The sequence below is a fragment of the Mustela erminea genome, chromosome 20 (assembly GCF_009829155.1).
Source record: "Mustela erminea isolate mMusErm1 chromosome 20, mMusErm1.Pri, whole genome shotgun sequence".
NCBI classification, from domain to species: Eukaryota; Metazoa; Chordata; class Mammalia; order Carnivora; family Mustelidae; genus Mustela; species Mustela erminea.
The window spans coordinates 37,057,753-37,072,694 of record NC_045633.1 but is presented as its reverse complement, the minus strand read 5'-3'; the positions used below and the strand labels follow the sequence as shown (position 1 = coordinate 37,072,694).

Genomic DNA, 14,942 nt, shown 5'->3' with positions numbered 1-14,942 from the left:
GGGTAACACCGTTCTCTTGCCCGAGAGCCATCAGGAAAGTCCAACTTAAACCAGAATGTTTAGATAACATCCATAGTCTCAAGACAGAATACAGGCACACCTAGTTTTATTGTGTTTCACTTTACTGCACTGTTAATAGACCGAAGGTCTGTGGCAACCCTGAGTCAGGCAAATCTATCGACACCAGTTTTCCGAAGCATTTGCTCAATCACGTCACTGTGTCATATTTTGGTAATTCTTACAATATATCTTTTTCATTATTATCAGCTTTGTCATGGTGACCATCATTGATTATGACTCACTGAAAACACAGAAGATGGTTAGCATATTTTAACCATAAACTATTTTTAAGGTAGGTATCCAATTTTTTTTTAGATGTGATGCTTCTCCATGCTTACTAGATGACAGTGTAGTAAAGATGCAACTTTTATACGCACTGGGAAACCAAAAAAACTCATTTGAGTTGCTTTATTGTAATATTTGCCTCATTGTCGGGGTCTGGAACAGAATGTGTGCTATCTCCGAGGTATGCCTATACTCAAAAAAATATCCAGGTATCCATCAATATCACTCCTTGGATCAAGAACCCGAAAACTCTCAAGCTGAATGAAAAAAGGCAACTGACAGACACCAACACTGAGATAACAGACAAGTTAGAATTATCTGACAAAGATTTTGAAGTGCCTACCATAAAAATGCTTCAGCAAAGAATTACAAAGATGCTTGAAACCAAAGAAAAAATAGAAAATCCACAGCAAAGAAGTCTCAGCCAAGAAACAGAAGACATAAAAAGAAAGACCAAGAGAAAATTTAAGAACTCAAAACCACAATATTCAATAGCAAAAAATAAGAACTCAAAAACTATAAAAAATTGGTGAAAGAAATTAGATACTAACAAATGTAAAGACATCAATGTTTACAGAACACTTAGTATTGTTAAGATTTGCATTCTGCCCAAAGAGATCTACAGATTCAAAGCAATTCCTATCAGAATAAAAACTGCCTGTCAGGGAATCGCGGAAAGAGACAAATTTATCCTAAAATTTATATGGAATCTCAAGGGACTCCATAGCCAAAGCAATTTTGAAAGAAATACAACAAATTTGGAAGACTGACACTTTCTGATTTCAGAACTTATTACAGTAATCAGAAACCATAAGGTACCAGCGTAAAGACAAAGCGACCAATGGAACAACGTAGAAAGCCCAGAAACAAGCCCTTGTGTATATGGACAAATGATCTCTGACAGGGGTGCCGAGACCACTCAGTGGGAAAAAGACCGTCCCTCCGACAAATTGTGCTGAGAGAACTGGATATCCACATGAAAAAGAATGAAACTGGCCTGTTATTATACACCGAAGACAAACATTAACTCAAAATGAATTAAAGGCCTAGGCATTAAACCCTAAAACTATAAAATTCCTAGAAAAAAATATAAGGGAAAAGCTTCATGACACTGGATCTGACAATGATTTCTCATACCAGGTGCACAGAAAGCAGAAGGAAAAACCAAATTTGATGGGGCTATATCAAACTGGAAAGCTTCTGCATATCACAGAACACAATCAACAGAGCAAAAGGATAACTTATTAAATAGCATAAAATGTATGCAAATCAGCAGTTAAGGTCCAGAATATACAAAGAACTCCTACAACTCAACAACAGCAAAAAGGATTACATAACCTAATTACAAAATGGGAAAGGAATTCAATGGGCAGTTCTCCAAAGATATATACAAGTAAACGGCCAAAAAACATATCTCTGTGTCAAATAAATAAATAAAATCTTTTAAAAAAATTTTTTAAAAATGAGGCTAGGTACCAACCTAATTAAAGAGATAACTCGGGGCACCTGGGTGGCTCAGTGGGTTAAGGGACTGACTCCTGATTTCGGCTCAGGCCATGACCTCAGGGTCCTGAGATGGAGGCCCGCATCAGGCTCCAAGCTTAGCACAGAGTCCGCTTGGGATTCTATCTCTCCCTCTCCCTCTGCGCCTCCTGCTGCCTGATATAAACAAACAAACAAAATCTTGAAAAAGAGCTAATTCATTAGTAATTTAAATGGAAAAATTACAGAAAAGTGTGCATGCGTATGTGGTGCTGGTAAAAGAAGTTTCACTGTACACAGACACACATACACACAGACACAGACATACAGACACACACACATACACACAGACACATCTTATTTTTAGATATAGATATTCTTAAATTTTAGAAAGGGATCACAATCCTGACGATCATGGGAAAGTAATATTTTCCTGTTGCCAATGATTTTAACAATGCATTATGTGAATTTCTTAATTTTTCTTGCTCACTAAGACTGATAAAATCATTTTTTCTTATACGTAAAACTAAGAAATGACTGGCCTTTAAACCTATCACACGATGTATTTTCTTATAATTGTGGACAAACGTCACAGATAAAATATCTTTCCAACAACTACAAGTTTATATCAAATCATTTGGTCAGTATTTGGAAGATTTCTTCTTGCCTCCTTTAAAAAATACTGGAAGAAATTTCAAATTAACAGCCCTGTAAAAAGAGCCACTTTTCGGAGTAATGTGGAAAAGAATGGTTTAAATCTATCTTAAATTTTAAGCATCCCTGTCCCCTGGTTTACACTAAAGATTTTTATCTCTCCAGATGAAACTAAACTCATCTTGATGAGTTCTGGGGGGGGAGGAAAAAACAACAACAACAACAACAAACCTCCAATGTAAGTTAAAAAAAAAATAATCATTGAGAAGGAACAAAAGAACAAAAGTTGCACTGAGAATTGCAGAGATCTAGAGCACCATAAGCATGTCAAAAACAAGACAGATGTTTCTGTTCCTCTTCCCCCCCATCCCTAATAAAAGCAAGATAGTCTTCAATTAGCTACGGAGCCTTACATTAAGCTTCAGGATCCACACGTGTCTCGCTGTAAGAACGCATCCTCCCCTTGTCTGGTTGGTAAAGGAATGGTCATACGGTCGTGCCGATGAAGCAATTAATTTAATGCCCCCACCTTTTCCTTTCTATGAAGATCATTCCTTTAAGTGTTTTCCCTCTTTTTCACATTACCTCACCGGGAGTTTCCCATTTCTAGGGTGAGACGTTCACGGTGAATGGAAAAGGTTCAGGGCGTAGAAGACAGTTTTATCCCAACCGTTAACGGTCAGTAACGGAGAAGAGCTGCTCCGAGCAAAGTAATCCACTGGGGAAAAGTAAATCCCAAACCAAAATGCTACCTTTCCTGATTCTAGTATTTCAGTTATAATAATTTTAAAAGGTAACAATGTACATGGTGTAAAATGAAGGATGGGGTCTGGAGGCTCTGTCGGTTGTGCGTCTGATTGATCTCAGCTCGGATCACGATCTCAGGGTTGCGAGTTCAAGCCCCACACTGAGCTCCATGCTGGGCGTGGAGTCTACTTAAAAAAAAATAAATAAAAAACAAAATGCGGGATGGCTCTTTTTAAGTAAAAATCCTATACATTTTGATTAATATACACATACATGGGTAAAGAACAAGTAATTTTGCTGTCATAAAAATACAGCAGAAACAGATCCATTCAGGGGGAAAAAAGTGGGAAAATGAGCTCTAAATATACTACCTTATTTTCTAAACTACAGGAATGGAGGAGGGCTTTTTCAGCATGCTTGTGCATATAATTGTAAGAAGTAGGATTAGAGTCATCACAATTCCCGTCTTGCTACCTCACGGCTCCCTTCTGCAGGGTCTCAGCTCATCCTACAGTCAAGTATGTCGATACTGTCAACGAGCAGATCCAGGAAGAAAGGATTTCCAAAAGGAGGCATTTTAGGTTGCCCCCTGGAAACCTCATTCCTAACCCTACACGTTCCCAACACAGTGACACTTAGGAATCCAGAACCAAAACAGTGGTCATCGCCCCCCAGTAAGTGCAAATACTTCTTCCCCCACAAGCCTCCGAATGATATATTAAAACACTAATATCGAACGCTAATATCGAATCCCAGATGCAACCCCAACTCAGCCTTCCCTGAAATATAACCCCAGCCCCGCAGCGGACAGTAGAGAGACAGCCTCATACTCCGTCTGTCAAGACAATGGGGACTGTTCCTATAACCCCAAACCCGCAAAGCCCTTCTACATCCAAGAATGAGTCAAGTGAGCCACGGAAAGGAAACACACAAAACCCTGCCTAAGCAAACTGCAGGTGACGGGAAGCGGCCGTCCGTTTGTCTCGGGACAGAACCCACGTCAGGTTTCCTGACCAACACTCCTCCTGGAAACTGTTCTGGCCGAAGCAGCACCGCCTGGCTTTCCTGCCAATGCGGCTTCATTATTCCCTTCTCCGGATTCTGAACAACGCTGCTGGGCCCAGGTCTGAAGATGCTTTCCCCGAGGCCGGTGGCAATGTCAGGCTGTCAGCACAGAGCCTGCGTTTCAGCCAAGACCCAGGAAGCCGGAGGAAACACCCACAAACACAACTCCTGGGCTCATCCGCTTCCCTCCGAAGCCAGAGGAGCCCGGCCCCGGGGGCAGGCGGGAGGGAGGCGGCAGGTTTCCCCCGGGGAAGAAGACAGACCCACTTACCTTCTCTGCGTACTTGAACTTAACATAAAACCAGCTTGACTTGATCATTGTCTCACCTCCTGCCCTCAGAGGAAACGAAGATGGAAAAAATAAAAAGGAAAAGAAAAAAAACCACAAAACAAAACCGTCTGATGCTGAAGAAAAAGCGGTGTGTCGGGCACAGGCTTCCAAGGGACGCGGCTATTTCAGAGGCAGGGGGAGCAGAGCCGAGGGAGCCCGGCAAACGCGCGGTTTCAGACCTGGCCTCCCGCCCGCACACCTCCCCTGGGCGCCGACAGCACCTCCGGCTCCTGCGCTGGAAGCCGCCGGCAGGACCGCCTCTCCGGCTGCCAGCTCGGCCCTCCGTCCCGCTCACTCCCTCCGCGGGGCTCTCTTGGCCGCCTGACAAGAGAATTCCTCACATGGGCTCCAGTGGCCTCCCTCACCAATGGCACAGGTCAGTGAAGCAGGAGGCAGGCCCTTGGCCCTCCCAGAACCTCCCAGAAGGCCAAGCTCCGCCTCCGCCCGGGCCCCCACGGGGATGAGGACTGAATCCCAGCACCTGGGAACACACATCACACCTGGCCAAAAGTCACTGGACAAGAGCCTGTGTCCCCATAAAGGAGGCTGCCACGGCGTTAACCCCACGATCCCTAAGGCACGATCGGGGAGTGAACTTTCTCCACGCCTACGGACGACTTCAACACTAACAACGGTCCAGTGTCTTCAGCACAGAGGGAGTAAGAATCCGTCTGAAATCCTCCAGCTGAAACAACACCTCCCGACCTCTCTGGGCTCTCCCTGGACATTCCCTTCCCTTCCACGGCTGCCAAAACAGCTCCTGGTGCTCAGGAGCTTCAAGAGTGACTGGCAACAGCTTCAAGAGTGACTGGCACTTCCAGCTTACAGCTTTTTCCCCCCAGAAATGGAAAGGCAGTGTTTTTATTTTTGTTTTACTACGATTAACCCATTGAAGTTTTCAAGAGTTCAAGGAAAACAACGTGGAACAGAATCGTAGCACCTCCTTTACCAGATGCAAGAAACAGAGAAAATGCAGAATGGGGGGCAGGAACCCAGAGCGGGACTCGGCCGGTGTGAGCGGTGCCCCCCGCCCTCCCACCTCCCCCCACATCCCCCGTGCTGGGGCTAGTGCACTCCCCGAGTCAGGCACGAGGCACGCCGCCAGCCCCAGAGCATTTAACAGTCTGTCAGCACGCCCCTCGTCCTTACCTGCCACAGCCCTACCCCCAGGGAATAAACAGGGACTTACGCAGTAGGAATAACTAAGCTTCACCCGCACTTCCAGCACGTTCTCTAGAGCGCGGCACGCCCCCTCGCCGCAGAGGGAAGCGGGGGGTCTGAGTTTCCATCACGAGCTTCCACCATGGTCCGAGAGAAACTCTGAGCTATCTTAGTCCCTTCCCTGCACCTTCCGCACGCAGTGCCCACCTCCATAGAACACCTTTCCGTCCCCACTGCATCGCCCAGTCCTATTCTCCCCCTGGACCGGCACTGCGCGGTCCCCCAGTCTGGGTCACGTGCACCTGTCACATGCCTAACTTCTCCCCCGCCCCGCCCCGGGGAGCACTTCTCACACAAGCTTCTTTTTGTCCATCTGCACCCCTGCCTCGCCCTCTGACGCAGCGGCGCCCCCAGTCAAGTCCCAGCCTCCCTCGGTCGTGCTCACCGCCCGGGACTCGGGCCCGTGCCTGGACACAGCTGATGCTCAGTCGGTGTTTGATGGACGGCACGGGGGGAGGCAACCTGGGGCCACCTGGCACGGACAGGGCTGAGACAGGGCGTTACAGGCCTCGGCACATTTTTTTTAGCACAGTAAGCTCCTGATACACGTCTGCCAAGGTTGCCGCCTTCAGTGGGGGGAGGAGGGAACTGCGACCAAGGGGACAAAGCAGCTCGGTAAACGCACCGATGGGCAACCCTGAGAACCCTTTGGACACGGAGGCCGCTGTACGGTCTGGACAACGTTCTGTGACCCACGCGAACTGTAACACCGGTCGGACAGAGCCCCGGTTCTCTCGAGTGGAGCACGGGAGCTCAGCAGGGGCAGAGCGCTCACAGCTCCTGAAGGAAGCCGCAGGAGGACAAGAACTTCCAGGAGCTGTGAGCGCCGGTGAGAAAGGCAGGGAGGGCTCCCATTTAATGAGAAGGGGAAGCGTACGGGGTTTTACTGGACACGGGGAATGGGGAGGGAAGGAAGACGCCTGACCTCGGACCAACTGGACCTACAGACGTGACGGCAAGACCTCCTGTGTTCAGCGACAAGACTAGGGACGACTGGCTCTTTCAGAGCGCACCTGCTTATGCTGTTCCCCGTTTCCATAATCTCAATGCTCACGCAGAAGAGGACGAGTAAGATAACATACGATTCCCAACACCTAGAATCTGGAAATCAAGCATTTAGACTCACGGGCAGGCGGAGTGAATCCCTAAAAGCTCATGGAAAGCAACAGTGTCTAATTTCAGCATGGGGCCCCCCTTTCCATTAAAAAGAAATAACGAAGTCCCCACTTGGTAACATGCCGAATTTTCACAGGCATTCATTAATTGAAGAAACACAAAATGCAAGAATTTAATAATGCTTTTTAATGAATTTCTATTTTACTAACCATCCCTCCTAGAAACACCTAAACATAACAGGCACACGAGGACACACTGCATGTGACCCGTTTGGCGTCCTGATAAAGGCCGTGCCTCCCACGCGGGGGTGACCGGATCAGAAGGCCGCACAGAAGAAGGAGAGAAGCCCAGAGAGAGGAAGTGATGTCACCGCGGTCTCACCAGGGCTGTGGCTGACGAAGCTGCGACTCGGAGCCTGCCTGGCCCCTGAGCCCAGCCAAGCAGCTTCAGGCTCCCGCACACGGTGCGTTCTGAGAGCTCCGGTAAGGCTACAACTAACTGTGTCACGCACGTCTGGTCACACAGTGCGATCATGGAACAGACAGGATTAGTAACACAGCACAAATCTCCCAGAGTCAAGGGGAGATAAAATAAAACTGCGATTTCTCTTATCCCCCAATTATCTAGTATTTGCATGAATATAAGGCATCACCTCGCCTCACGGGACATCAGAAAGCCGACGAGAGTCATTCGAGATGCAGATGCTTAAAGCATCTTAAAGGGGGAAGGAAGAGAACCGGTAGGGGCAGGGCAAAAGGCCACATCACCAGAGAGAGTGATGCAACAGGCACTGGTCGCCCGCGAGAGCTTTACCGACAGGGGACCTCGGTGCCGATCCCGGCCACACCACATGCCCGGTGCCACCGCGGAGTCGTTCTCTCTCTCAGCCTCAAGTTCCGCATCTGTACACCGAGACTCATCAAACCGACCTTAGAATGGGCCCATGTTTGCAGAGCAGTTAACGTAGCTCAAAGTTCCTGACTGAGCTTGATAAACAGTTAAACTTGGTGTCGTCACCTTCCACGACCCTACAGCCTCCCGCCCTTCGCCTAGCAGCCACCGTCCGCTGGAAGCGCAGAGCATCGCCTCTTAGACCTGACGTCGGAACTTCCACCTGCTGTGACAGCTTTAGCCACACGCTGATGTGCAGAGCCTGACCTGCCAAAAGGAAGGCGCAAAGAACAGTGGGACGACACCCCCGTCTACCTAGCTCCCCAGTGAACGAAGTCGGAAACGATGCCACTTGGGAACCGCGAGGCAGTCGGTCCGACAACGGAGCGCGTCCTCCGGCAGAAACAGGGCCACTTCTTTAAACTTCGTGTCTCCTGGAGAACTAAAAGTCCGCAAAACATACACAGAAATATAACAAACTAGCAATTGAGTCCTTTCACGATCTGAAACCATCACCAAGACGGGCTTTCCGCAGCCACTCGTGTTCCTTCCCGGACACAAACGCCTGCTCCTTCCAGCTCCCACCAGCCTTGTTTTGTTGCTTTGAGCAGACGGTTTACTGTTAGACGGGGACGGTCTATGCGCAGGAACTGCTTCAGCTGCACTAGACGGACCCCATTTCCACCGCAGCCGCCCTTGGAACACGTCACCTCCTCAGGCAGAGATCTGAACGCTTGTTAAAGGAGGCTGAAGGGGCGCCTGGGTGGCTCCGTGGGTTAAAGCCTCTGCCTTCGGCTTGGGTCATGATCCTGGGGTCTTGGGATCGAGCCCCGCATTGGGCTCTCTGCTTGGTGGGGAGCCTGCTTCCTCCTCTCTCTCTCTCTGCCTGCTGGTAATCTCTGTCTGTCAAATAAATACATAAATAAATCTTTAAAATAAAGAAAAGGGGGGGGGCGCCTGGGTGGCTCAGTGGGTTAAGCCGCTGCCTTCGGCTCAGGTCATGATATCAGGGTCCTGGGATCGAGCCCTGCATCGGGCTCTCTGCTCAGCGGGGAGCCTGCTTCCTCCTCTCTCTGCCTGACTTTCTGACTACTTGTGATTTCTCTCTGTCAAATAAATAAATAAAATCTTTAAAAAAAAAAGAAAAGAAAAGAAAAAGGGGGGAGGCTGAAGAGGTAGGATGGGCGCTCAAGGACTTGCCCTGTTCTCCGCAAACAGGCCTGGTCGTGGCTCTTACAAAAGCTTCCAAAGAACTCATGACCTGTCTTCCGACCTCCACCTGGGGCGTTTCCTTTGCAGGGAAAGACCCTTCCTCTTTCCTTCAAGAGCTTTCCTTGTCCCCCACCAACCAAGCCCAGGCTTTCATGCACACACTTCGCCTGCAAACCCCCCCACCCCCCCACACCTGCACACGCCCCCTCTATTCTTATCTCAGACCTCGAATCCTGACAAAAGCTTCCCCTGGCCCTCCAAGAAAGTGCTTGCACATGACTGCTCCGAAGTTTAGCTTAACAGGAAAGCTTCAAATTACTTGAACACAATTACAAAGAGATAGAGCTGATTGTAAACAGGAAGATTTTTATCCTACTCTCCTGCTATGCAGCAGCCCCCCCCCCCAGAAAAAGCCACATGTTCTTTCTTACTCATAACGCTCCATGATAAATGTGTTCTTCCTTAAACCCTCAGGGGAGGGAGAAACACACATCAGCGCAGCATTGCAGGAGACAGACACCATGCCTGTGTTATCTGCATCTGACCTCCGCTCTGCTCCTAAGAGGCACAGGGCCTCTCGCAGGAAAAAAGCCAAGGCTCCCTGCCAAGAACAGACTCAAAAGGCACCACTCCAAGCTAAGTGGTTTCCAGAGTCCTTGAGGGAACCAAGCCAAAGTCCCACCTCGGATTTCCAAGGTGGGAAAAAGTCCTCAACAGACGCCAAAATATCTTGAACGGAGACTGGAGGATGAGAACTCCCTCCCCACAGGTCGGCTCTAGAACTCTTGGTCCCGCTGAGGGGTCCTGGATGCCGATCCTCGCTCGCCGTTATTATTATCCGGGCAAGCAAACTCGAGCTATCCAAGGGTCAGATACGTGAATAATGACCTGTATTATGCACGGAAGGGCTGCAAGTAAGGCTCAAGTTCTGAACCAATCACCTTTACAGAGGTGGACTCTGATACTCAGAAGTCCTTGAGTTGCACGAGTTTTGTTATTTTTTTCCTTAACACTTTCCAAAAAGCCCTCAGAAAGGTCAAATTGTTTAAGCCAGAGTTAAAGGCAGGAAACCAATAATCCTCTTTCGAGAGGAAGAGCTGAACGGAGCTTTACTACATGGTCTCTGTCCATGCAAGCAATATGTTAAGGAACATTCTATTTATTCATTTTCCTGTTACAGAGATGTTTGGCTGGATCAAGTAGCTGAATAAATTGTCTGTGTCTGACATTAAGGGCCACGGAATTTGAACTAAAAAGTGACTCGGGCGCTGTCCATACAGTGTCACATACTCCTGCTACGGAAGGAGGAGACAGCTGAAGCCCACACAGAAGGAAAGGTATGGGTTTCCAGGAAATTATCAAAATATAGAGGTCACAACTAGTAACAGGATCAATGTCGAAGAAATTTTTCTAAAAGGTTCCTAAGAATAGATACACTGTCATTTACTTTAAAATATAAAAGTATCTAAGCTCTGCACCAATCACCTTGTCTACATCTAAAACATTAAAAACCAAGAGACAAAGGCAGCATCCCTCCCTTGGGTTTCAGACCTTGACAGAGATGAAGGGGTTATTTTCTCACGGAAGCCACATTCCGGATTTCTGATGAAGTGTTCCATCACAAACTCTACACCAACAGGATCTAATTCTTTCCAGTTATAACAGAGCATTGTTTAGAGACACTGGTCAGCAAGCACAGAGCTTAAGAGATTTTACGAAAATAACGCAGCATCTGACGGAGAGGAAGAGATAACCAGCAGCCCCTCCTAAAGGCGTCAGCGCGTGCACAGGGGGCACGACCGTGATCCCGGAGAATATGAGAATGAGCTACACACACGCAGACCGAAACGGAGCCGTCCCTTCCCGAAATGACTTGGCAGTCTGGTTGCGGAGACTAATGATACACACAGGAAGTGACTTATGACCTCCTATTACAAAACAACAAATCCCACAAGTGCAAATCAATACACCACACACAGAAGTTGATGAGTATCTAGAAGGGAGGGAGAGAGATGCGAGGTGGCTGAGAAGGACTTGCTATGAAAAAGCAGCTTTGGAAAAAAAAATACGGAGGCTGATTTGGCCAAGGAAAAGAGCAAGACATCCCAGGTAGACACAAACACCTACAAAGCAAAAGATAAAACTGAAATTGCGCTCTTTCCCGTCAATATAAATCCCACTGATAAGCTCTGCTTGTGTTCACATATCTGCGTCGCATGCCTTTGAAAAACGACTACTTCTGAAGTTTGACATTGTCTTTTTATAAAAGTGCGTGGGTCCCCATACATTCCTCAACAACTCTGCCCACATACCTACTTCCTTCACACACAACACACAGAATTACATAGATAAATGGCAGCCGAGTTATTTTAACTGGTTTTGCAGCACGAATTCAGAATGATTATAATTACAGCTTCTCTTTTAAAATGAGGTTTTGTTCTTTAATATTCATTGACTACTAGCTTGCTTCCCACACACAACACATTATTTACCCTACAGTGGCTTGGTGCATCAATTATGGTAATCGTTTGTGAATAACATTCACATTATGGAAAAATGAGCCTGGTTACTTAGCTCTCCCTCTGGAAAATTGTCACAAACATACGTATCATCTGTCTCTACTTAGAGTACAGCAATTAGTAATTATAGTTATATATACTTTTGTAAAGCAAAAGGGGAAAATAAATCTGAAATGTCATGTTTCCAAATGTTCTTAGGATATTGTCTAAAATTATCGTGTTTGAACTCTAGTTGAAAAAGAGAAGACACATTTTGACAAAACGAAAAGTCATCACTAATAGCACAGCGGATGCGGAAGAGCAGACAGAACACTTCACCATCGATACCGGCTCTTGAACGATTTCTTCTTCAACCAGATCAGACTAGGTATGGAGAAGCCACGGGCAGCAGGAGACCTGAATGTTACGCTGGGAGCAAGACAGACCCAAATTCAAGCCCCGTCTTACTCATTCTCTAGCTCAGTTAAGCAATTATTTACTGAGTGCCTACTGTATACCACACACAGACCTGGTGCTGTAGAAACCTTCGAAATGATAGAAAATAACTTTTTCAAGAGGAAGTAGAAACATGCCAGTACCACTTAGCGCGAAGTATACACATTTTGTCAAGACTTCTAAGATACAAAGTAGTTCAGAGAAAAAATCACTTCTGCTGGCAGAGAAAGGAGGTAAGGGCTCTGCCACGGCCTGAAGTGCTGCTGAACCGTGGTGATGACAGGACATTAGAGCCTGCGGAAGAGCAACCCCGGGTAACGACGGGGCCAAGATCCAAACACGAGAATGGGCAGGCACTTGGGGGAAGCGGAGGTGAGGGCCAGAGGGAAAGAGGCCCAAACCGAGCAGCGTGGTTTCTGGCGGTCCTCTGCGTGGGCATTTACATGGCCCAGGACACACATTACTTACTGCGTTGTAAGGTCGGCTCATCTGCAAAGTGCGGAGGACAGAACACTCCTGGAAACCCAACTGATGAGATTATCCTGCAAGTAACCTGCATTAGTGTCCGACGCCAGTCGGCTCCCGACAGGGCCTGAGACGTTAGCAGGTTGTTGCAGCCAAGACAATGACTTTTTTTAGACAAAAGGTAGCTGGCACGAGAGTTCTCAAGAGGAAAGAGGAAGGGACGAGAGCGCGGAAACGCTCCGCCGCCGTGGACTCTGTCCGTCCACGGTACCCTACGACACCGACCAGCGGAGGGGCCAGAATTTCCGAACCTGGGCAAAACCTGGAATGAATGACCGTGGAGAGGAAGTCTGCACAGGTGGAACGTGAGCACTGGGAAGCCAGCCCAGGCTCGCTGGATGGCGGGTCCCAGATGCGTCCAGGATACGGGTCTCTCCCAATGTCATTTCTCACAGTGTCACCCCAGCCTTGCCCTGCAAAATGCCAAAGGGAGACAGGCTACCAGAAAGCAATCCAGGCACCCTGCCCATCTGGGGGTGACTAATGATGCTTGCAAGAACTCCTTGCTAAAGATCTGATCCAGGGGCTCTCAAAGGACACGTCGCTAGACCGGCAGCAGCAACACCTGGAAGTTGTTAGAAGCATAAATTTCCAGGGTGCGTGAGCGGCAGTCGGAGGGGTGCCTAACTCTTGCTTTCAGCTCAGGCCATGATCTCAGGGTCATGAGATCAAGCCCTGTGTTGGGCTCTGCGCTCAGCAGAGTCTGCTTGGGACTCCTTCTCCCTCTGCCTCTGCCCCTCCCAGTCCTGCTCTCTTTCTAAAATAAATCTTTAAAAAAAGGGGGGGGGGGCGGATTCTCGGGCCCTCCCCAGACCTACGAAATCAGAAACCTTGGGTAGGTGGGGTAAGGCCCAGCAATTTGTTTGCACAGCCTTCTACGTGATCCTGCTGCTGACGTTTGAGAACCACTGATCTGTCTGACCTCCCAGATGCAGAGTGAGGGAGACTGCGGCCCAGAGAGGCGGTCACAGGTCTGCACCACCTCCAGACTCCTAGCCCTTCGTTCTCTGTACTACGCCGCCTGTGTACACACGCAGGCAACAGATATGCCCTGGCTGCAAGCTTTTAGCTCTGCCCCTCTGCCCTAATACGCCCCAGTAGGGCTGCAGTGGAGGGATTTTCTGGCAAGCAGGACAAGAGAGAAGCCACGGCTCAGTCATGGGGAGGGCACCAGAAGCAACTACAGATTCATGTTCTCAAACAGAGCTCCTCAACCGTTTCCAGTAAAGGGCCAACTAGTAAACACTTGGGGCTTTGCAGGCCATAGGATGTCACAATCATTCAACTCTGCCATTATAGCTCACAAGTGGCCACAGGAAAAAACAAACCAAGGGATATAGCTATGTTCCAAATAAAACTTTGTTTGCCAAAACAGACAACAGATCAGGTCTGTCCATCAAGGCTGAGGTCGGCTGACCCCTGCTGCGAACTTGTCTGGCACGGAACAGGTATTCTACAAAGACGTAGTTGAACGAGTAAATAAAGACAAGAGGAGTCTGGTGCTGCTGTTCCCTACGTTCCCCAGCGGCGCCTAGGGCCACTCTTCTCTTCCCATCTCAGCATCAGGACGGGGCCCTGCACCTGCTCGTGCAGGCTGCACCTGCAACAGGATGGAAGACTTGGGGGGGGGGGGGGCATCGGCCATGCCTCTTGCCAAGTCACAGCCCTAGCGCAGGGTTGTTCCTCCGTCAGGAGAAACGGGACCTCTGTGACGCACACAACGGCACACGGCGCGCACCGAACCATGAGCCGAAGAGCCGAATCCCTTTGGGGAGGGCTGTTCTCTCATTTATACATAAATGTCCTCCGTCTCCTACTCTTTTTTTGTTCTTCATCTGGACCCCAAGGTACGTATTGATAATTACTGGGCACTCCTGCTGGCAGCTCTCCAGACCATGAGTAATCTCCACATAATGCCGGTTTTAAACCCTTATCGAAATTCTTGAGCACGTTCCGCCGGTACGTATGGAGCTACTTCTATGGCACCGACGGATCGTACATATTACAAAACATACAAGTAAATCTCAGGAAAATATACAGATAAAATGACCATAATTTTTAATGTTTTACCCAACCTAATGGTGCTGGTATTTCAAGGTACGACTTCCACGGAGGGCAAAGTAAGTCATTAATGATCATGGATATAAAGCTCAGGTCCCAACTGTTTTTATAATTTAAATCTTCTGTCCAAGTCCTGACTAGACAGGATTCCGTAGCTGTTGTCTGTCCTCAGTAACACGGTCGATAAGGCGCTCGTAAAAATAACGGCACTATAAGCTCTACAGCGTTCCTGCTGTTCCCCGATGCTTATGCTACCTCATTCCACAGGTCATCTGAAGGAAGTTTTAAAAAAAGCTTGTCCTTTTTGTAATTGTTAAAGTAAAGAGTGTAACCTGGTC

The 14,942-nt window shown here is 48.1% G+C and overlaps 1 protein-coding gene across 9 annotated transcripts in view; it reads right to left on the bottom strand.

Annotated features, from left to right (window-relative positions):
• AUTS2 (activator of transcription and developmental regulator AUTS2) overlaps positions 1 to 14,942 on the bottom strand; it is a 1,075,180-nt gene that overhangs the window by 736,038 nt on the left and 324,200 nt on the right. The window contains exon 1 of one of the 9 annotated variants that reach the window (XM_032328518.1): positions 4,565 to 5,378. The exons of the other annotated variants lie outside the window; for them this stretch is intronic. Coding sequence (XP_032184409.1) covers positions 4,565 to 4,612 — 48 coding nt within the window. The 5' untranslated portion in view covers positions 4,613 to 5,378. Of the gene's footprint in view, positions 1 to 4,564; positions 5,379 to 14,942 lie in introns of those variants that run through there. 9 annotated transcript variants of the gene reach the window in all.